The following is a 23,896-nucleotide window of genomic DNA, read 5'->3' on the forward strand; positions in this document are numbered from 1 at the left end:
CGCTATAAATATGACAATGCATGACACAACTTCAGCAAAAAAAATACAAATCCATAAGCCATTTATTTCGTAAATATCTTTAAAAATTCAAATTTGATAAAATACATGCTCAGCATATACACAAAAAAACACAGCATCTTAGTTCATGACTAGGGAAATGTTTAGTGACAAAGTTAGTTGATGTCATGGAACTAACCATGGTTGATGTTCAAGCATATTCATGAAAAGGAGTCGGAAAAAGTACTTCACACAGATAATTCAGTACAGTGCTTAACACAAATAGATGGTTATTAGATAACCGTGCAGTAAAGTTGATAATCACTGGATGTTGGGCCGTGGCTTTAGAATGAGCTTTCCAGTCTATAATAGAAAGATAAAAAATATATATGTGGTATTAGACAACAAAACGACACTAGAGTGCAGACAAGCAACAACTTAATTTTCAACTTACATCATCACAAGACATGTTGTATTCAGCTAAAACAGTTCGACAACGGGCAGCAATACTGAAGTGACAACAGTTAAAGAAATAAATATACTGCAAATTCTTTATATTTTCCATCCATCCATCCATCCATCCATCCATCCATCCATCCATCCATCTTCTTGTCTGGAACACCTCCCGAGGGAGGTGACCAGGAGGCATCCGAAACAGATGCCCGAGCCACCTCAGCTGGCTCCTTTCGACGTGGAGGAGCAGCGGTTCTACTTAGAGCTCCTCCCGGGTGACTGAGCTCCTCACCCGATCTCTAATCTCATTTTAGCCGCTTGTATCCGTGAACTTGTCCTTTGGTCATTACCCAGATCTCATGATCATAGGTGAGGGTAGGAGCGTAGATCGACCGGTAAATCGATAGCTTTGCCCCATGACTCGGCTCCCTCTTCACCAGTCCGATACAGCGACCGCATCATTACCAGCACCGCATCACTACCAGCACCACAACACGAAGCTACCTTTTTCCGGTGGAGAACCACGGCCGTGGATTTGGAGGTGCTGATTCGCATCCCGGTTGTTTCACACTCGGCAGCCAACCGCCCCAGAGCACTCTAGAGGTCCTGATTTGATTTAGCCAACAGAACAACATCAAACGGCAGAGATGAGATACTGAGGTTCCCAAAACAGGACAACCTGGCGGAGACCAACATGCACTGGGAACAGGTCTGACTTACTGCCGGCAATGCGAACCAAGCTCCTGCTGCGGTCATACAGGGAACAGACAGCCCTTAGTAGAGGGCCTTGTACCCCATACTCCCAGAACACCCCCCACAGGACACCACGAGGGACAGGACACACACAAACGCTTTCTCAAAGCACATGTGGACTGGTTGGGCGAACTCCCACGAAGTCTCGCACACCCGATGGAGGGTATAATTTAGAGCTGGTCCAGTGTGCCGCGACCAAGACGAAAACCGCACTGCTCCTCCTGAATCCAATGTGGAAACTATCGGCCGGATCCTCCTCTAAAGTAGACTTTCCCGGGGAGGCTGAGAAGTAGGATCCCTTGTTGGAGCACACCCTCCGATCCCCCTTCTTAAAGAGAGGGACCACCACCCCAGACAGAGGCACTGTCCCCAACCACCATGCAAGAGAGACGTGTCTTTATATTTACATACAGATTCAAAATGTTTTTGGCTTTTTTTTTCCAAATAATTGCATATAATCTTAATACATCAGTTATGCGGAAAGACAAAGGATACATTGATGGTGCCACAACCCGTTTGTGAATTCCAGCAAAGAACAGTGCTATAAGAGTGATACAGCTGAGTGTAAAAAAGGGATGATTCCAAAGCGAGGAGAAAAATGATACCTGGAATGTAAAATCAGCATTAGAACATTGAAAAAACATGATCCAAGCATAAAGAATTGTCATTACAGTCCTTAAAAAAACAATTGTTTGGAATCTTCATGTTACACAGTGTCATCACAGACATGTGCACGGGGGTCTAACATTGGTGTGTTGATAAAATACTTTTACATAATACCATGTAGATAGAATATTCTCATGATATGATTATGTAAAACTGTAATGATGCAATCTAAGATAAAAAAAAATAGAAACTGTTTAGGCAGGAACAAAATAGCAATTCCAAACCTTTTGTGTATCAGGGTCTATCAACCAGTTCCATGCGCCTGTAGCCGTACAGACAGACACCACTATCAATATCACTGTAATGACAATTTCATTGCATTGAACAATTGAACAATACTGTCAAAATGGCATACAATCTATTGAACTTTCAGCTAAAAAAAGATGTAACAGTAAGTTTTATTGGATGAACACTGTAAGATTTTATAGATTATTATTCGAAAAAATGTAAATGTAAAATGTATTACAATTTATTAGACTTGCGGCTTTTAAAATATAATGCTTATGTATAAAGTACGATCCACTTACTTCTCCATCTGCCTGTTGCAGGTTGTAAACAAGAGACATATTCTGTAAGTCTTCTTTCAAAAGCCTTAAGATCTGTGAAGATATAAAATGTATATTACAGAAAATTGCTTATTTTATTGGTAGGTGTTAAATGGCAGGTGAATTTATAGAAAACAATCTCACATCTAGGGCAGTATTTTACTATTTCTGTTGTAAAATCTAGATTCAGTTCACTGTAAACATTTTAATAATGTCTAGCAGGATTAGCATTTGAGTAAGGACTGAAATACAAACACAAGGAGAATCACACTCTTTTCGTTTCTAGAGGTTTGACGGTTACTTGGCTGGATTAAAATATGGAGACAAGTTATTTTATTGTTTGTATTGCCATTTACTTGCAGATTATTGTTCTTTTCTTTTTAACCAATTAATTGCATTCACATTGCATGTCCACCTATGGTAGCAAAAATAGCTTGAGCCTAGCATCCAGTCTGTTAGCACACATGCTAGGTGAACTTTGGCAACACCAAAGGACTTTTAACTGCTCTAATATCTTTCTATTTTTAATAGCAGGCAGTTTCGTGTTAATGTTCTTAATGTGTCTAACCAATATGCTCTGAAACAGAATGCAAGTGTCTGTTGTTGTTTTTTTACCTTCGGCCTGCTCGAGAGAGTTCATGTCTGTGAGTGGCTGCTGCTGATGGTCGCAGCTACTTCCTCTCCCGCTGACGGACGTCCCGTTCAACCAATCCGCTTCACGTTTATGTTTGCGTAGCGCTTATCAAGTTTTTGATTAGCCTGCTCTTTATTTGATGAAGGTTGGCTTCATATTCACAGAAAAAGATCAAAATTAGGAAATAGAAAAAAGCCGAGCTCTTATGTAACGCGACATCGTAACGCGGAAATACGCAGAGTCATTGACTTTTCTGTGACTGTAACTGTAACAACTGGCTCCTGATTAAAGTTTATGAACTTTGTGCAGCCTAGAGTACGTTCTCTACAAAGTCCAGTGGTCAGGACCAAGCTGCAGGCACTGAGCGCACAGGCCAAGGGCGAATCAGAGGAAGGGGCTCAGTGGGCAGGGCCCCACATACAAACACACTCCATCCAAAAATCTTATACTGTCCCAGTCAGAACAGACAGCAGAACAGCACAAAATGTCAGTTTATTTAATAAAAATGTATTTCAATCTTGGTGGGGAAGCCATTGCATCCAATTATTGAAGAAGAAAAAAGAAGAAAGGGCCAGGCATAAAGTTATAGTTTATGGTGATTAAATATAACAGTCACATTATATTTAATCACAATAAACTACCGCCCCTGGATCTCACGAATGGTCGGTGCCTTTGTGGCTCTATCATGGTTGATTATTTCGGTTCTTGGTCTCTGACTAGTTGGCCACCCCTGGATCAGAGTGTTTAAAAAAAATAATAAGTAGACCTGAGCTTTTGTTTACAAACAATGGCAGATAGAGCGAGGGTTAAATATTATTATTATTAATTAATACATTTGTTCCTTTTTTTCTCTACTGTAGTTGTCGATCATCCCAATTCATAAGCTCGTTTCACAACTTTCTGGGAGCAAATCACAATAGTAGTGTCATGCTCATGGATAAAGAAGGATACTCACAACAACTGATGGTTCATGATGGGAAAAAAAAAGGAAATAAAATGTATTTATATAGCGCCTTTCACAGACCAGGGTCACAAAGCGCTTCCCATAAAAACATACAGTAAATACTACATAAAATACACATACAAGTCATATTACATTTGTCGGGGATGTACACAATAGAAAAAGGCACAAAACACATGGCCTAGGTATGGTGTGGCAAAAAAGCCTGCTTAAACAGGTGCATCTTAAGTTGACACTTTGTCCACAGAATCCGACATGCACAGAGACAGGGGCAGCTCATTCAGCCTTGAATGATCTGTCTCCACAGGTTTTAAAACAAGTGCGAGGGACCATCAACACGTTCTGGGTGGAGGACTTTAGGATCCTGTTGGAGACATAAGGCTGGATCAGGCCCTTAATGAGAGAGCCCTAAAGGTCAGCACCATGGTTTTAAAAGTGATTCTGTGTGTGACAGGCAGCCAATGTAAAGATTTTAAGATTGGAGTAACATGGGCTCTCCGGTGGGTGAAAGCCTCGCAGCAGAATTTTGGACTACTTGCAGACAAGCCAATTCTTTTTCACTAACACATGTAACCAGGCTGTTACAATAGTCCAGTCGTGAGGATACAAAAGCAACAACAATCATCTCAAGCTCGTGACATGAAACTTTATGTCTGAGCTTAGAGATGTTGCGCAAAAAGTTACAGTTTCGGATCAGCTGTTTGGTATGATGTTCAAGGGACATCCCGTCATCAAAGTAACTCCAAGGTTCCTCAAATTTCTTTTTACGGAGCCGCTCAAAAAAAATTATAAATATAATGCCATTACAAGGGGGTAAAAATCTGGTGGACCTACAGGGCAAATAGGTTATAGGTTTAGGTTTGTCATTTCCCCCGTATATTTTGTCCTTTTTAATATAAGAATGAAAAGTAACAGATCTTGTTCAGGTTGTTGTTTGACTATAAAAAAAGAAATACTATCCAAGATCGCCTTAAAATAGGCTAATATCATCAATATTGTCCAATGCATTGCTTTTATTCACAAAGAAACAAATGAAACAGACAGTCTTTATTTAGACTATCTCTTGGGGAGAGCAAGGCTTTATTAGTGAAATGATTATAGTTACAAAGATCAAATAAATGATAAAATCAAAATGCTGTCTATATTCATACTTTACATTACAATTTCTTTCTGCAAACTGTTGTTATGGACAGAATTATAAGAGGCGTTTGATCTAATGCCCACTGTTTTAAAGCGTGTACGCCGGTGTCTTGTCACGAGGCTGCATCTTATTGGAAAGTCTTATATTGAATTCCTCACACAGAATTTTCTCAACTTCATCATTGGTGATGTCATGCATGTCATAAATATCTACATTTTTGTCAGGCCTGTAGGTAACTTCGCTGTATGTCCATCCTACAAGAGCTTTGAATCCAGTTGGTGTTTGCAATGAGCAGATGGATTTGTTGGTAAACAGTGACGTGGGATCCGTTTGAAGTGACTGGCATATCTCGGTGAAATGATCCTGGACCCGTGGCTCCAAGGTAAAGCCATAGATTGGTTTTGTCAATTCTTTATTCACCAGGCGTGATTTGACAAATGCTGGATTGAGTACTTCAGGTTTCCTGCCAGTCTTTTCAAATACCCACAATCCTCCTTTGTCTAAGAGACGAAAAACGCCGGCTTCTTGAATTTGATCCTTTCCTGAAACAAGTTCCAGTGGCTCCCACAGTTGGCTAGACACTCCAAAACTTACATCTGTGATGTAATCTTTCCCATCTATCACAACCTTGTTTATGAGATGGGATTCAACAGGACCAAAATCATTGAGACTGCTGTTAAAAACTCTGGAGCCCAGAATTGTGCTGTTATAACCCATTTTTTGCAGAACCCAAGCAAAAAGAAAGTTGTTTTCAAGGCACCAACCCCCACGGCTTTGGTTGACTATCTTGTTAAAGATTACCTCAAGGTCCATGGTTATCTTTTCTCCACAGTGAATGCTGAGGTTTTCAAAAGGAATGGACATCACGTGCAGTTTATGGATCAACTTCAAAGTTGCAAGGTCTGGTCCCTGGAATGGTCCAGCAAAACCAATTCTTTTGAAATACTGTGTAAGGTCCATCTTACCTGAACACACATAGACAACATAACTCCTGTTTAATCACTTCCGTTTCCAACAAAAGTAGGAAAGTTTTTTAACAGTCAAACACAATTGAATATAAATGTACTTATTAATGCCACACTTTAAGCTCAAATACGAAGTAGACTACTGAGCCTTCAACACTAGCAAGGTCCAATCAGTACAAAGTCAAAAGTTAAGCGTTAATATAAGTCACTGTGAATAAGATAACTTTAATCCTCTTCTCACCATGAAACATTGGCTATACGTTCCTCTCGCAGCGGATCTGTCTGCTCTTCTTGAAAAGGTTTAGGCTGGACTGAAAAGAGAGTGCTGTCGGAAAAGATATGCGCACACAGCAACTTGGCTTCCGCCACCAGTGGGTGCAGTTACAATTACAAGATATAATGATAGATCACCACAGGTCAACTCATTTTCACAATTCATCTTTTATTGTTTAGCGTTTTCCATTCCACGTTGACTTGCACCGTGCATTTATGGAACATGAAACAAAATACTAAAGTGAAAGAAAGTGTAGTGACACACCGGAGCCTAATACATGCCCAAAATATACCATTTATTTGGCTGAAAAAATGTGCATACGTTTGCTGTAGAATATGAATAAGAGAACACTAACTGTGAAAACGCTCCATAACGTTTCCTCATATTGTATTTTGGTGACCAAAAGTGCTTGCGTCTCACTTCCGGTTTTAGGATACGCCTTGCCTGCATGTTTGCCCGCAAACACATCTGTTGCAGGAACCGTGGGGTTGGAAAGAACTTGCGTAAAGTTCACCAGGAAGCGCCACATGAGGGGCTTTCGGTGTGTTAGAAGAATTTGAATATTTTGGAGTTTGGTAGGTTATTTGGTGTTTAAAAGAGGACATAGTGAAGCATAGTCTCCTTTTGGCTCTAGTTGTTAGGAAATTGTTGTAAGACCTGACTTCTTACATTTTAAACGCCTTAATGCTTTTTATGTCCATTTCAGCCTTGGTGTGATATGGACCTTGCTCAGTCGGTGTTAATTACAGGAGGATGTGGATACTTTGGTTACCGGTAAGCTATTATTGTTGCTATCCATGCAGTCATGCCATTTGAAATATAAACACAAGGTGGCGCTGTCGTACCATGCTCAAACGTGTACTGTATAACTTACTGAGTGCACTTTAATAAAATGTCGATTTTAATCTAAAGTTTATATTATGATTATAACACATTTGTGCTTTACCCTACAGCTTGGCAACCACTCTCCAGAAACAAGGGTTCAGGGTTACTCTCCTTGACACAGCCCCACCGTCACAAGAACTGCCTGACAATGTTAATTTTGTGAAAGGTGATGTGAGACACTATGACCAAGTAGAAAAAGCTGTGGCAAATGTTGACTGTGTGTTTCACATTGCTTCTTATGGGATGTCAGGCAGGGAGCAACTTAACTGGGAATTAATTGAGGCAGTGAATATTCAAGGCACCCAGAATATTCTGAAAGCCTGCTCTGTAAATGGTGTGTCTCGACTGGTGTACACTAGCACATTCAACGTGGTGTTTGGAGGCCAAGTAATAGAAAATGGAGATGAAAGTCTTCCTTATCTTCCTCTCCATCTTCATCCCGACCACTACTCCAGAACCAAGTCTCTGGCTGAAATGGCTGTGTTAAAAGCTAATGGGACAGCACTATACAACGGCTCCGGGGTCCTAAGAACCTGTGCATTAAGACCTGCTGGTATTTATGGTCCGGGAGAACAGAGGCACCTACCTAGGATAGTGAGTTACATTGAGAAGGGGATATTTAGATTTGTTTATGGAAATCCTTCTAGTCTTGTGGAGTTTGTTCACGTGGATAATTTGGTGTCAGCACATACACTGGCTGCTGAGGCTCTGATGGCAGAAAAACAACATCGCTCTGCTGGTCAGGCTTACTTTATTTCCGATGGTCGACCCGTCAACAATTTTGAATTTTTTAGACCGCTTGTTGAGGGTTTGGGATACCCTTTTCCAAAACTGCGGCTCCCAATGACTTTGATTTATTACATTGCGTTTCTCACAGAAATGATTCATTATGTGATCGGCCCAGTCTATAACTTCCAACCCCTTCTGACCCGCACAGAAGTTTATAAAACAGGTGTCACACATTACTTCAGCATGTCCAAAGCTATGTCTGAACTAGGTTACGAACCTCAGAAGTATGACCTTAATGAAGTTGTACAGTGGTTCAAAAGTCGAGGCCATGGGAGAAAAATTCAGAATTCTGGACTTGGGCAATTTATACTAAATATTATGTTTCTTTCTGCCTTTGCTGCGGTGATGCTGTCTTTTCTTCCTGTTGCTGGTAGTTGATGAATATTTTGTCTCAACACGTTTGTATGAGGAAGAGCTACAACTATTTTACTGTGACTGTGCAATGTTACTGTACATTCACAAAGTCTATTTCAATATTGTACCTTGAATAACCATGTATTGGTCATTGCCTTAATAAATATTGAAATACAATAAAAAACATGTGATTTGTCAGCTTCATGTTGATTTTTTTAATGTAACATGTGATTACACTGATAAGTTATAATCAGTGGTGGAAAGTAACAACGTAAAAAGTGCAAATTATAGGTACTTTTATGATTCACTACATTTTAGAGCCTGTATCTGTACTTTCTACTTCACTGCCTTTTTTTTTAAATGGGTTAAAAGTAAAAGTATATTACTTTCAAAGTGACCTCTCCACGATGAACTGGTTTAGTCCCAGTTAAGACTTGGTTTAGTTGTTTACTCCTTTAGACCTCGTTTAGATCTGGTTTAGACCTGACGTAGCTTAGTCCGGGGTTTAGACCTGGTTAACTTCCTGTTTTTGATCTGAGTTAGTGGTTTACTTGTTTAGCCCTGGTTTGATTCAAATGATTTAAATCCGAAGCATTAGACTCATAAATGCTTTTTTTTTTTTTTTTACAATGCATACTTTTGTAGCTACATTAACTTAAGTAAACATTATATCAGATACTTTTACTGAAGTACATTTTTGGTCCTGTATCTGCACTTTTACTTAAGCAAGAATATTGAGCACTTCTCCCACCACTGGTTGTAACTATTAATTACTATTACACGATACAGTGATGTCATGTTGTTATGTTGTGAATGTAGTGAGTTAGTGGTTGGTGGTGGCGCAGATTGGCAGCCTCGCCTCCGTCAGTCTACCCCAGGGCAGTCGTGGCTACAAACGTGCAGCTTATCACTACCGTACATGGAGCGAATGACTAATGCTCCAAATTGTAAAGCGACTGTGAGCCTCTGGAAAAGTGGTGTACAAGACTAATCCATGATTATTACAATCATTACCAACCAGGGTGTGTGAATAGTATCAACTTGATTTCCCAACCGCGTCTAGAGAAACGTAATAAAGGTGAACAGTCTTGAGTCTGTCTTGGAGTCGAACCAGGTGATGTGTGTTTTGCATTGGATTCTGGACTGCCTGGATGAATGCAGACATGCCCTTATTCTTTCTAAAGTCTCTCTCTTTAGAGCCGGCAGCCCCTTGCTGAGTTGGTCGCAATCATTGTTTCTCTGCAGCATTAACCACATTCCACAGTGGCGCAGCACGCCCAGTATCCATCCTCGCATTCCTCTCACACAAAAAAGTCCCTCGGATAAAATGACGTTTCTTCGCGTCTGAAGATCGCTTATCGCGTCCAATCGCACACGTGGGTGTTGGATGCAGCGGGTTTGATTTTGCGACCAACTTATTTCTGGAGGAAATCTCGAAAGAATGCAATTTGTGCAAAACCCAACAAGGAGAAATTCCTCCGCGCAGCGCGCCTTTGACTGTAAAGACCTTTCAACTTAACAAAAACTGAAGTTGACAAACGTATCCCTGTCGGCTGAAACTGTAAGAAAGAATGTTTTTTTTCCTGTTGGACGTGGCCGAGTAAAGGAAGACGATGTGTTTGACGGCGGAGCACACTGAAAACGGAGGAGGCTTTCCTTAAATGAGCAGCGGGTGTACCTCCGCGTTTTGTTTTGATTTCCATGTGAAACGCAATTAGCGCTCCGCGGTGCTAGCTCGCTGGGCATCGGGGCTCACTCGCAACTTGTTTCGGGCTTCGGGGACGCGACATGGAGCATTACCAGGAGGATTTGGGACTAAGGACCGCTCAACTGATGGAGGACCTTTCCCTGTATGATGAATACAACGACGGGACGTATAATACGAGGAGAGAATTGGACTTCCCCGCTCCCGTTGTGGAGCATAAAAGTGCACCAATGAACGGCACATCTGCGCTTCTGCAGCAACATCACACCGTGGAGAATTTCACATGTGGAAGTAAAGTGTACAGCGCTGCCCCGGTGCGCCCAGTGAACTGTAACCGGCCTGTGCCAGTGGATTATTGCGCGCCTCAAAGAGACACCGTGTACGGGGAGGAGGGTTGTTGCACAAAATCTGAAGTGGCCCTGCCGTGTTATACGGGCGAGAGGCACCGGAGGTACTCTCTGGAAGTGTTGGGCCACAGATACAGCACCGGTTCATCTTATGACGGCGTCCCGCTCAACAAACCCGCCACTGTGTCCAGCAACAGGTGCAACAGTGTTTGCATTACAGGCAATCACGACGGCAGGTACAACACCACCAGCCCCAGGTCCAGTCTGGCGTCTTCTCTGTCGTCTCAGGAGCAGAGCAAGCACGCCAGTCCCAGGTCAAGCATTAGCAGCCCGCGCACAAGTCTTGTGGTCCCGGGCCAAGACAGGTACTCGAGTCCGAGGTCTAGCCTTGTTCATTGCGATGGAAACGGTGTCCTAAGTCCCAGGTCTAGCTATGCAAGTAGCGCCAGCGACACAAGTAAACAGTCCAGTCCGCGGGCCAGTGTGAACAGCTGTGACTGTTGTAGTAAGCCCAGTAGTAATCGCACCAGTGGCATAAGCATGGGTTATGACCAGAGGCACACTAGTCCCCGGTCCAGTACAGCCAGCCAGTACTCCTTCACCACCAGCCCCAGGTCTAGCTACTCTGACTCCCGCTATGGGCCCATGCTCAACCACGACTTGGATGGGGGCATTTTACACGCGCCGCCGCTGGCCAGCCCCCGATCCAGCATCTGCAGCCAGGATGGGACTTCACGGCCAGGACCTGCGGCCAACTGTGTGGCCAGTCCTCGTTCCAGTATCTCCAGCCACAGCTCCAGGAGTTCCCGCAGCTCCAGGGGGTCAATGAGCACCTACCCGGACCTACAAATGCCCTCTCCTCGCTCATCTATGCTGGGCACCAGTTTACAAGAGGACGCACTCCTGCAGGATTATGGGGACTCAAATGGCATTCAGCACCGTGTGTCTCACCTGCAAGGGCTTTTGCCCGTTCCAGATTCGCAGCAGCTGTCTTGCGGCCCTGGGGAGATGAGTGGGGTCTCTTCCTCAGCTGTTAGTTACAGTGTCTCTTCGAAGTCCACAGGGCAGAGGGTTAAACTGCCCTACCAGGTGACCCCCAGTAGGGACAACGGGCCCAGCCAGGCTGAGAAGCGGCTAGAGGCTCTCACACTGGAACTGGAGAAAGAGCTGGAAATGCACATAAAAAAGGAATATTTTGGTAGGTAATTCTGGCTTTGGAGGTTAATTGCTTAATTGCAGTTGCTGTATTATTGTGGGGATAGGTTATGGCATCTAAGCCATGGTGTGTGCATTGCAACATCCATCCTCTGACTTAATGTACTGCTAGAACTGTAGCCTGTTGCTTTGTTCATATGCAGTCAACACTCTCATCTCTCTCTCTAGGGTGAACACTACTAAACTAGCCCTTTAGGATGTCTCAGGGCTCTCGCTGGGTGTTCCTGACTCCGTGTCATACAGGCTGCACTACCGTGAATAGGAAACGTCTTGCCTATTACAAATCACTGATGTATTTATCTATTTCTCCGCTGCTGTTTGCCTAATTAGTTCATAGCCCTGAGGCCTAAGCATTTGGTGAGGTTGGCTAATGAAATAGGCTTAGACAAGGCTTGGCGAGGAAGTTGCTGCCCACCTTTGAACAAGTAGCCAGGCTAGTGGCTGCATTCACCTAATAGAGGGCTGTTTGTGGTTGCACTTGCTCAGACTGAGACTGTTGTGGATGCGTTAAAGAGGAGCTCAAGCTGAAGATTATTCTGATATAATGGGGAAGCATGAAGCTAGGAAACAAGAAAAAAGAGCTTGAGAAAGTAGGGAGAGCATATAGACAGTACAGTGGGACAGCCTGTTTCCGTAGCAACAGTTTTGCGGTCTAATGTTTTTGGGCCGTAGAGCAGCGCTTTTTTTTTCTTCTTCTTCTTTTTTTTTTTTTACAGCGGATGCTCTGTTATGGAGGACAAATCAACAGCTGGTCCAATAGAAGGCTGCACACTCCATCACATACACCCTGACCACCCCCACCCCACCCCCAAAGCCCTTCATTAACCAGCCAGTGGGGTGTCGGGCAGCACCAGACACTTGGCACACGATCTTGGCTAGCAGGCCAGACGTAGTGGGGTGGGGGTCGAGTCTGATCACCTGCCCAGAATTATAATGGCAGTAGTCATGCTGATAGGAGAAGAAATGGACACAAGACTGGACAGGATGTCATTGTGCATTTTCTTTTTTTAAGGAAGAAGGAACAGTTTTTGGGTGCTGTTGGGTGTAGCAAATAGGGTTGAGGAAGGGTTTGTACAAAATTAACTGTCTCCAGTGGGGTTTATGGAGGCAAAATAGCTCGAACACACTTCCTCCCTCCCACCTTTACAGCTATACATGACTTTACACACTCATCCATCAATCATCACAAACACTGGTCACAAGATCCAAAAAACTTCACCACTTCAGTCATTCACTCACTCAAGCACAACAATATTTACATTTTTGGTTTAACATGTGCACCAGGAACTGAAAGTTTAAAGTTTTGCTCATTGATCCTGTCCGCAATGATAAGAGGAAAATAGTAATTAATGACATGGGCATTCAAATTCAAGATGCTGCAATAAGAAGCTTATCTATCAGCTTTCATTCTCATTTGAATGTTTTATTTTTCTACACGTAGAAGCAGTATTGCATCAACCGATAGCATGGTAAATGGGTGCTATGTAATAGGCCAATAACATACTAGTCAAAATATGTTTTTGCTGAAAATGTCACGGCTGCAATGTCTATGCCACGTTTGGTTTATCGGTGTAGTATAAATAAAACTGCTCAGACCAGAGAGAGGTAAAAGTATTGAAATTTGAATTTGGCTTGAGAACTTGTCATAAAAGCTGTTCCTCTTAAAACCGCACTCGACTGCAAAGATAAAGTTTATTCATATTGTAATAATGTAATAACTTATCACAATTTTGGAAAACAGTTACTATTTTTTCCCCCATAGTATTAGCATGTTACACTGTTGGCCATAAATACTACATTATTGACCATTATTCATTGCATTGCTTGTGATTTAGGCCCATTTTAGCTCAGACATGGTCACACTACTGCTTAAGCCACTCTTTAAATCTTGGAATTGTATTATTAATAACTACTTGAAAAGATACTATTTTAGTGGCAGAGTTGAATCAAGCCTGCACTTGTTACAGTAGAAGTGTCAGGAATTTGAGCTAAATAAGTCAGTTGCATAAAGGCTCTTGGTAAATGACAATAACGTAATCTTCTGTTCTCTCTTAATATTTCAATTCTACAGGTCAGTTTGAAATTGTTGTTCTGAAAACCTACAAAGAATACATTTTGCATTATTATTTATAATAGAACAGGAAAGGCTATAATAATCCAGAGCAACACAGAGTGCTGCTTATGTTTTACTGGCAACATGCGCTACTGTTTGTGCCTCCCTTTGTGATCTGTGAGTGAAGCATTTATATTAGTCTTTTTTGTGGAAGCCTGATCTTTCAGAAGGTCATAGCCTATGAGCTGGACATACAGTACACATAAAGCCAATTACTCTTTTCTACCGCTATGATATCTACAGGTTCTGTTATACAATTAAAACCCTCTACAGTACTGTTGGCGGTCATGATACAAACAAATACCTGTATATTATTTAGACAGCTGCGTCTGGTCCCCAAGCCTTAAGTTGAACATTTCAGACTTAGTTTTTTCTACTGGCAAAATGTTTGATGCTTGTATATGTCACCTTTTGACATGTATTGTCATGGTGGTATAGAGCGGGTGCTTGGCAGCTCCCTGTTGCGATCTTGTGAGATGTTGTGCCCTGTAGGCACTTTGACCTAGGACTCACCCCATCCAGGCTTTGACCTTCGTGTGGAATGTGACCCCACACAGCTCGCTGTAAGGAGACTGTTCATCTCGATATGATTTTGCACCAGCGTAGTACCTCAGCTTGCGGAATTTAAGTCAATCGGTAAAACTCTCTCAGATGAGGGTGAAAAGGTTCACATAACTTTATAAACTGTTTTGCAACAGTTTAAGCAGCAAACTCCAGCTGTTGGAAGCAATGGAAACAGTTATTCTTTGTATGATTTATCTTTGTTATAACTGGACTTCTCGTCTTTACAGGTATCTGTGTTAAATGTGCTAAGGGTGTGTATGGAGCGAGTCAAGCCTGCCAGGCCATGGGCAATTTGTACCACACAAATTGCTTCACCTGCTGCTCTTGTGGTAAGTTCTACTTGACTTCAGTAATATGTTGTTTTAGATTAGTGACACAACCTAAGCTATAATCTTGGTTGTAACTGCATAAATCCAACTTGTAAATGTAATCTTTCTAACTGTAATATGCCCAAGCTTTGGGCCAAAGAGAGTAACATGGTTCATTTGTAATACGTGCCAAAAAAGAACAATAGACATGACTTTTTTTAGACCGTAATCAAATCTGCTCTCAAAGTCAAAGTGCCTGGATTCTGTCTGTTCTAAAGCTTGTCACCCGACTCCGGCACTCCTCTTCTGTTTCCTGGGGAAACAAGAGGAAGATGTCGGGAGAAAGCTTTTTAGCCCGCTTGTTCCCATTCATATGTGTTCCATACATGGGGAGTGATCCCCCACCCCCGCCGGCACTGGAGGAACTGCCTATAATTTACATGTAACCAAATCCGCATACTTTCCGATTTATTGTGTCTGAAGAAAGAGGGGCCAGATGCCTCGTGTCCAGTTGCTGGAGAGGATGAGAGTTGTTCTGACCTGGTTGAGGTGGATTAGAGGTTTGAATCTTTGCTTGTTTTTTGTTTAATAACAATTTTCTGGAGATTCCTGTTCTCTTGTATGGCTGGTTGTTTCATTAAAACGGGTGCCTAAATAGGAGTGAAAAGCTACGAAAGAAATAAAGAGAGTGAATGAAGTGACGTCATCCATGATAGGTGTGCTCTGAGTGGTCCTTTTAGTGATCATCTCACAGGTCATAGTGCCTCATGTCATGAGAGCGTTTTTACAATAATGTCATTCTGTGTTCTATCTGACCGATGTGAATGTTTTGTTTTTAGAAGTTAAGAGTGTAATGGGTCCTGCAGGACTCATAACTGAATCAGTGAATTATTGTAAAGTGTCCCTTGAGTAGTGTCCTGTAGAGTGTTGGACGGCTCAGTATGGCTACGTTTGCTGAGACATAGCTCTCTGGTAGCCTTGGGCTTTGTTTAACCATGCATAATTGAGCCCTCTCTTGGCTTACTCCCATGGTTGCACCCTTTTTCATGAAATGGCCAAGAATGCAAAAACTACCCCCTCCACTTCAGCTGGCCTTCCCCAGAGGAACTCAATCAGACAGTCACAAAGTGTTCCAGACCTGCTTATCAAAGGGTCGTCCACATTAAATGATGCACAGGGAAGTACATGCTGGCACCACAGTTAGACAGATGTTAAACATTAGGCTGCTTTTATGAACAATGTACGGTAACATATTCTTCCTCTGGCCAGTGACCACAACGAACTAAGAAGAAATAGTTCCTCATTTGAACACACTCTTCATATGTATACTTCTGTGTCCCATTTAGTCAGATTTGCTTCAACAAATGTGTGCTCTGGGCGGTATGAGCGCGGCTTGTGATTTATTTCTGTTGCTGTACATACCGTTTTTAAGAGGCCGGCATCAAGAACTCAGAGCCCTCATTCATTTGTTCAATATTCCTCAATCCTGATGCTCTAAAACACATTAAGGATGAACAATGTCCCAATGTCAGTTATTATTGTGGGGATGCTCGAGTTGCACTGAGCAAGGCCGAAATCAAAATAACTTTATTGATCCCCAAGGGGAAATTATTTTCGTCCCAGAAAATCTAAATGGGGTCCAGAAGCTTACCATAACATTCATTATATTCATTATATTGTTCATTTGCCAATATTGTTTCATCCTTGACCGTAAATATGCATGCTTGTACAATGAAGATCTTTTAAACTACATTGTATCATTCATCCATTCACTCCCCACACAGACATGGTGGTGGTAAATGAAATGAAATGAATCCAATCTGAATATTAAGACATATGGACTTTGCTGATCATGTTATTCCTCCAAACTAAGAAACTCAAATTTGATAAACAGCACAGCCACAGTCTTGTATAAATTAAAACTGGAATTAATTACTTACATACTTATTCAAGAGCTATATAGACATAGATCATAGAATATTAATCTTCGTCAAAATAAATGAATAGGAACATCATGCACTCTTAGAAGTGCCTTGTTGAGCCTCTGATTTGTCACTGATAAAATACGAGTGCTTTTTGATTGATTGATTGTTTGACTTTATTTCGAACAATAGGTCAATCCTCCAGCCAGGTGAATCTACAGTATACACAGATATACATTTTTTCCACATTTTTGTCGTCTTTTTGTTTAATGTTAGTCCAGCTATTTCCTTTCAATTGAATTTTTTCCCACTTTTCTTTTTAAAATCAAAAAGACAATGTACAATTTCAATAAGACCTTATATATCAATACATGTGTGTTAGATCTACACCTGTTTTTGCGCCAATAATGGTTCTAGCATCATGCGCCAGATTTTAATGGATTAAAGTCACAGTGAGGGAGCAAATGTGGAGGTGCAGCCTGTACCAGTGTTGTCTGCTGACAAAAAAGACAGAAGAGCCCTCCCCCTCGGTCCGTGGCCGAGAGGAGTGGGCAGAGAGTGGGTGCTGGAGAGGTGTGTGGGTGTGTGTGTGTGGGGGGGGGTTTGAATGGGACCAGCTAGTGACCTCAGGCAGAAAGAATGTCCCCGTTTGCTCAGTCGGCCCGCTCCCCAAGCAGCGCTGCACACAGTCCTGAGCGCCCGGGCCATTGTGTTCACCTTTCAGACCCCAAAGCACAGAGCAGGGGCCACAGACGAGCGCCCGGGAACACCTCTCCTGCTGCTGCACTCACGTCTCCTCTGCTCTAAGTCTGTTCTCCCCTCTATCACTACGAACATTGTGTCCGCACTCGGGCTTCTGGTGGAGTCTGCGCTTTTCTCTCTCCACAGCACTACCAAAATGCTAATTGCTTCTCTGTCTCAAAGTCTTAAAAGTCTCACCTATTGTGTGGGCAGCATTCCTGGGCTGTTCCAACCGTTTATGTGGGTGTTAATGTATTACCATGTCCCAGCATTGTGACACTCTGTTTGTCTGTGAAATACAGCAAATGCATAAATTTTAGTGTTAAGGAGCTGAGGGGGTGAGCCCATGACAGGACGCCCATAAAATCAATTGGCAGCTTGGTTGGGATGACAATTAAATCTGTCTAATCCAGAAGATTTACGAGGTCCGTGTGCTGAGCCTGCCGAGCTCAAACTCTGCAAGTCTGCACCTACTGCGCTTGAATGGAGGAGCCATGAGATATGCATGACTCTGAGGAGTAGGCAGAATGTTGTTGAAAACTTTATCAGGTCTTAATATAACTGGCCAAATTAGTTGTAGCTAATGTACTTTGGGCAAAACTACAGACTTATACATTACTGGAGCCGGCAGGTGTGACAGGGAGATAGTCTGCTTCTTGTGTGCAACGTGCTACAATGTCACTTACTGTATTTTCCGTTGAATTTCGTGTATTTTTGGGGAGCGGAATATTGTCTTTTGTATTAAAAGTAATTGCATTTGTCCATTGATAATAATTTTATACCAATTTGTTAATGTCTTTCAGGGCGGCGGCTGCGGGGAAAAGCTTTCTATAATGTCAATGGCAAGGTCTATTGCGAGGAAGATTTTCTGGTACGTTGCTTAATTTGTTACGTGATGTATTTTTGTTTGGCTTATGACTTTTAGAGTAACATTTGGAGCACAATCTTGGGTTTCTTAATGCAGGCTGTAGACTAGACTTTGACGATGACCGGAGACACTTTGTGTAATCTTCAGCTTCCGACTTGAACAGAGGCTGGACAGACACCTATGGCGATAAATGTACAATAGTGTTTCCTCACAAGCTTTTTCCTTCAACAGATCGTACCAGACTTGAATAGTTCCATAGACCAGGGGTGGTGAGGGAGTGGGTGGGTGCTCGTGCTGGTGTTTTGATCAGGTTTCTGTCACATGGAGATTTCCCCACGCTGCTCTCTTCAATACCAGAGCTAGCAATATATTCTCTTTCTCTTGGGACACAGCCAATGTTTAACTCACAGTGGAATAAATGTTGTATGTTCCACAAGATCTTTAACTGTAGCCTAAATACTGGATGAAGGAGATGAGGAAGCGCGATGTTAATGTACAGATGAGGAGAGAGAAGGAGAAGTAGCAACTAGTGCTCGTCGCATTCAGCTGCCGGCAGCCCACCACGCCTCAGGCAACTCTCATATGGACTAACGCTGTTGTTGCACCTTGCGGAACAACAAGCCCTTGGAGTTTTTTCTCCCCCACAGCTTAGTAATGCAGTGCGTCAGTCAAATGCATCAATGCATCAAACAGAACAATTTGTCAAATTGTTCTGTGCGTGACATGGCACGGAAAGCCTATGATTCCGTGCCATCGTTGGAAAAGATGGTTTCATTACAGCGATGGAATCACTCAATTCTCTGGTCTCCTGCGAAAAAACTGTTCTGTTCTGTTCAGTTCTGTTCAACTGTTCTCACAGCCGAGCTACGTATGTGATTTGTGGATAGCTATCCATTGATTTAGAAACAGACACACAAACTATAACGTTTGATATGGCTCATTCAATATGAACTGGTGAACTACACCTTTCCTGGATTGATGAACACAACAGAGGGCAGGGAATAATGCCTGGTTTTGAAGGCGGATCATCACACTGGTGACAGACAAAGTTGGAGTAAGACACAAATCTCAAGTGAACTGCACTTTACAACCAACGAAACTGTGCAGGCCTAGCTGACCTTGAACAAGTCTACTTTATACTTTTTCTTTGCACCACGTTTTACCATTATAAATATGGGTCAGTGGTCTCAGTGCAACTTTTCCTAAGTTGTTCTTGTCACTCCGGGAGAGCATTTGGTGGTGTGACCACATCAGGGGACACATCCAGGTCATCATGACCTTAAGATGTTCAACTTCATTATTTGCCTCTTTGTGATTTTAGAGAAAGGAAGTTTGTGTGATGTGAGATTTTTCTGTAGTGAAAAAATGGTTTTACGCTTGTGACACAGTAGCATCGGCTCCGCTTGACAAACATAAATTTTTGTATTTTTCTGCCTCTTTTCCTTCAGTACTCTGGTTTCCAGCAGACAGCTGATAAGTGCTTTGTTTGTGGTCACCTCATCATGGAAATGGTATATTTTGTAAATCCACTCTCAAATATTTGTGTTACTGTTATTTTTCTTTTGTATTATTTCAAGTCTTTTTTTGTATGTTTGTAGATTCTTCAAGCTTTGGGAAAGTCCTACCACCCTGGCTGCTTTCGCTGTGTAGTGTGTAAAGAAGGCCTAGATGGTGTTCCTTTCACTGTAGATGTTGAGAACAATATCTACTGTGTCAAAGACTACCACACGTAAGGATAAGTTATTACTCCTCAGTAGCTGCACAGTCAAACACAGTGTGAGATATGATAGCAACTTTATTTCCAATTTTCTTAATGACTTTTACTTCTTTGAACTAAGGGTTTTTGCGCCAAAGTGTGCCTCTTGCAACCAGCCAATTCTTCCAGCCAAGGTAACATTCATTACGCTATCTTTCTTCAACCTTGCCCTACGTTCTTTCCTTGTCAATGTTATTGGGTAAATGTTTTTTGTCAGTACTTCTAGGACACCACTGGATGTACAGGGACACGAATGCATGTTGATTGTTTTGTATTTTTGCCAGGGCTCAGAGGAGACTATTCGAGTTGTCTCTATGGACAGAGACTACCATGTGGAGTGCTATCACTGTGAGGTGAGACTGTTTTACCTCGTCTTCTTTTACTTCACTTGGTATGTTACACAGTATACACAGAAATTGATCATCAGACGCCCACAGCTCCATAACAATAGTACTAATATAAACGATACTGCCTGTGTCTGTGGAGAGGAATAATCACTATTGGCATCTCTCTGTGGCATAAATAAGAAATGCACAACTGAACATTGTGACTCATTGACAAAACACATTCCACCATGAAGCGTTTTACTGAACATTTAACTTATAAATCCAGCCAGTGATCTATTACAAGAGCTCTTTTTCAGATATCCAGTGATGTTTATACAAATCTTAATTACTACTGTGCAGCAGATAGTTTAGTGCAGTGGTTCTCAAGCTAAGGTCTAAGGGTCTGTGACAATATTTGTGATTCACACAATCATTTAATTTAAAAAAAAATGTATGATATGTTCTCACAGGCAAATAATTAGTGATGGAAGCAACTATTCCAATAATGAATTCATTCAGAGCAATACACCATCACTTACACTTGAGTTCTTCTGCACACGTGGTTATAAACTCCTGAGATCATTATAACTTTACCCTGATCAGGGCTGTGGGTTCGAGGCCCAGCTCCGGCAATTTGCTAAATATCTCTCCCCTTTCACTGCATGCTTTCCTATCAATTAAAGCACACGGGCCAACAAATCCCTGGAAAAACTAAATTAGTGTGCCTCTTAGTAAAACTGTCTCTTTGCTGTAGGCAGAGTAAAGGCCAGGGTCTTTTCAGTGAGACCTTGTACTGTACTTGTACTTGCGTAAGCTCTGGGTAATCATTATGCATCGCTATGAAGAGCACTTCACTTGTGGACAGAGTAAAGTCCAATCCTGACTTCTGAGCCAGAATACTAGATGAATGGTCTAAGAGCATAATAGACTGATTCTCACTGCTTCTACTCAGATGAGCTTTATTTTTGTTTATTAAAAGATGTTTCCTTTATTCTGAAACAATTGGTTGTGAAATTGTTGTTGTTTTTTGTTTTTGCTCATTTTAATTTCTGTTTCTGTGCTACAATCTTAGGATTGTGGTCTGGCTCTAAATGATGAGGAGGGCCACCGCTGTTATCCTCTGGAGGGCCATCTCCTGTGCCACAGCTGTCACATGCAGAGGCTTCAGTCCCAGGTCCCTGGATCTCCTCCTCCCAGCTACCCTCTGCATGTCACCCAACTGTGAGGGACGGGACCATCCTGGTCCACACACAAAGCATTTTAGGCCTGTGTAGCTTCTTACTACACAGCCAAACCACAGCTGTCACATGATGGGACTGGGAAAAGGGTCTCCAACATCTCCTTTGGGAGTGTGATCCTCTAAATCCAACATGTCGACTCACCCAGAGGCCCATGGTGACGTCAAGCCTCCTGACCCTCTGACAGTCTTCAAAGTGCAGGCTTTAGGGTCAGAGGAGAAATGGTCTCCTCACATATTCCAGTTCAGCAGTGCTGTGACAACCCACAGCTCCAGTTAAAGCTGTCTGGAGCGGACAGGCCCTGGGTGACCCTGCTGTGCCTTCAGAGCTGGCTCTCTTCAAACAGCATCATGAACTGCATAATGCTCTTAAGCCCAATAACAGTAGCACAAGTGGCTCTGCCGCAAAGCTGACAAGTGACTGACATTCCACATAGAGGTCTTTAAGAAGACTTTGAGAGATTCACATGCTGTGTCTTAATAATAATTTTATTATAAAAATTAGAAGCACATAGATTGTCTTTTTATATATAAAGTATATTTGCAGATGTTTCCACACACAGTTCTTAGATTTTGCATTTTGTTTCTTTTAGACAGAGACTCCTTCACCACTGGTCTGTCAGTGGTTCCCAACCTGTGGGTTGGGGGCTGGTCTTGACAAAGGGTCAGGTCATAAGAGCTAAATTATTTGAGCAAATTAAATGGTAAGAACAATCATTCATATGACTGATAAATGGCTACATGTGCAGAACACATTCCAATTTGTTTTTATTAGTTTTATTGTCAGTTATGTTTTTGTTTTGATGCATTTCTGCGAGCCATAGTTTCAGACAGGGCCCGGCCAGTCTTCAGGGGGAGCTTCAAGGAAAAAAGGTTGGGAACCACTGGTCTATCTGATATTCAGTGTTGGAGGGCTGTTGTACTTTTAGCTCAGCCTTGTCTTGAGAAGTGTGTTTTTTTCTCGCTCCAGTTGGTCATTTGTTTAATTGCTGCTGTGTGACAGAAGAGCATGGAGCGGCTGGTTCCTCCCATGTTCCCCTTTGTAGACTGTCCCACTCTGGGTTTGTGTTAATATGCAAAACAAAAACTACACAAGAGGGAAAAAAAAAACTTGAACTTTAGGCCGTGGTGATGATTGAAAAAGGAATCTTAAGAATTGAAGGGCTTTGACTGATAATAGAATTGTTAAAATGTTTGAAGGAAGCATTTGGATGGCATGAGCACTCTTAAAGTCAAAATGCTGACCTGCTGGACATTCCCCTCCGTTGTTCTTATATGTGCATTATTGTAAAGATGTTAGAATGCTTGTGAGTGTGGCTGGACCATGGTACAAGCACTCACTGTATTTCAGTGGGCAGCTATGCATCCAGTGCATCGACCCCAAGGTCTACTAAAAATTCAAAACTACAGCATTCGATCTATAAAGTACCATTGAGCTCATACTATATGCATCATACATACAGTACATTTAAATGTAGAAACTGGTGCTATATAAACATTGATTGATAATAATTCAAAAAATTCTTGTCTCTAGTGTGTTAGGTCTTGATAATACTACTGAATGTGTAAACTGACTAGACTGAAACCAGTTTGCGGAAGGGGTCATCTCAGCCTGAGTGTAAGAAACCTATTGGAGCGATATCAGTGTTGCCTCTCCTCTGACGTTTTTTGTAAAGTATGGAAAGGGTTACCTGGCTGAGGCTTTCCCCTCATCACTTAATGTGTTTAACCTCAATTATGTACAAGGGTTCCTGGAATGTGCTACCTGAATAACTACACTGGCTTTGACTGCAAAAGAACCAGGAACAAGAGTGTATCCTCTAAAAACATGTATTGCGTCACCTGTTGTTTGTCTGTTGTTTTCTACAGCACACTGTCTGCTAGTTGGCCCGTACATATAATAAAAGGATAGTCATATTTTCTGTCAGAAATCGTTTGAAAAGAAGAGCGCTGCCTCTTCATCCACAATGGTCACATATTTTGTATAGCTGTATTTTGACTAGATGGTCCATAAAAGGAACCTAGATCTATTTATCTAAACATGAAAAAGTTATTTAATGTATTAAAATTGGGATGTATCATTTAACTATAGATGTCATAATCTGCTTTTTCAATAAAGTGGTTTTGTAGCTAACTGCAAAAGCTGTTCTTTTTAACGCGTTACCAAAGGTTTACTTGGGAAAATGGTATGGGAATAAGCCTGACATAATGCTGCAAAACGACAGCAGGCCTTATGGCTTATCATGGACTTTAAAATTCAACACAACATTTAACGATTCACATGAAGAATCTGCTCGCGGCGGCTGGGGTCTGTAGCTCTGGAATGCTATTGTATAAAGACAGATTGGCACGCAAGCTTTTCGCATCTCTAATGACA

At 42.0% G+C, this 23,896-nt stretch overlaps 4 protein-coding genes across 5 annotated transcripts; 2 read left to right on the forward strand and 2 right to left on the reverse strand.

Annotated features, from left to right (window-relative positions):
- Positions 1–58: 58 nt before the first annotated feature.
- On the reverse strand, positions 59–3,133 carry cnep1r1 (CTD nuclear envelope phosphatase 1 regulatory subunit 1). Of its 2 annotated transcripts, none has more exons than XM_079554598.1 (6): positions 3,030–3,133; positions 2,397–2,468; positions 2,094–2,131; positions 1,699–1,808; positions 452–506; positions 59–360 (listed from the first exon to the last, which is right to left on the reverse strand). In XM_079554598.1, the coding sequence occupies exons 1-6, from the start codon at positions 3,052–3,054 to the stop codon at positions 319–321; spliced, it is 342 nt and encodes a 113-aa protein (XP_079410724.1). In that variant the 5' UTR covers positions 3,055–3,133; the 3' UTR covers positions 59–318. The 2 variants fall into 2 exon arrangements, with proteins under 2 accessions (XP_079410724.1, XP_079410723.1); XM_079554597.1 differs by having other exon boundaries at positions 66–360; positions 2,094–2,167.
- A 2,022-nt stretch (positions 3,134–5,155) lies between these two features.
- LOC306962689 (arylamine N-acetyltransferase, pineal gland isozyme NAT-10-like) lies at positions 5,156–6,467 on the reverse strand. Its single transcript, XM_079555915.1, has 2 exons — positions 6,357–6,467; positions 5,156–6,115 (listed from the first exon to the last, which is right to left on the reverse strand). The coding sequence occupies exons 1-2, from the start codon at positions 6,364–6,366 to the stop codon at positions 5,238–5,240; spliced, it is 888 nt and encodes a 295-aa protein (XP_079412041.1). The 5' UTR covers positions 6,367–6,467; the 3' UTR covers positions 5,156–5,237.
- Positions 6,468–6,830: 363 nt separating this feature from the next.
- On the forward strand, positions 6,831–8,473 carry sdr42e1 (short chain dehydrogenase/reductase family 42E, member 1). The gene is made up of 3 exons (XM_079555194.1): positions 6,831–6,964; positions 7,096–7,163; positions 7,343–8,473. Exons 2-3 carry the CDS (start codon positions 7,108–7,110, stop codon positions 8,439–8,441), a joined length of 1,155 nt encoding a protein of 384 aa, XP_079411320.1. The 5' UTR covers positions 6,831–6,964; positions 7,096–7,107; the 3' UTR covers positions 8,442–8,473.
- A 1,015-nt stretch (positions 8,474–9,488) lies between these two features.
- Positions 9,489–23,610, forward strand: wtip (WT1 interacting protein). Its single transcript, XM_079555589.1, has 8 exons — positions 9,489–11,667; positions 14,589–14,690; positions 18,136–18,203; positions 19,649–19,711; positions 19,799–19,929; positions 20,039–20,090; positions 20,241–20,309; positions 21,355–23,610. The coding sequence occupies exons 1-8, from the start codon at positions 10,206–10,208 to the stop codon at positions 21,505–21,507; spliced, it is 2,100 nt and encodes a 699-aa protein (XP_079411715.1). The 5' UTR covers positions 9,489–10,205; the 3' UTR covers positions 21,508–23,610.
- The last annotated feature ends 286 nt before the right edge of the window (positions 23,611–23,896 follow it).

The sequence above is a fragment of the Gobius niger genome (genome assembly GCF_951799975.1).
Source record: "Gobius niger genome assembly, chromosome: 4".
Classification (NCBI taxonomy): Eukaryota; Metazoa; Chordata; class Actinopteri; order Gobiiformes; family Gobiidae; genus Gobius; species Gobius niger.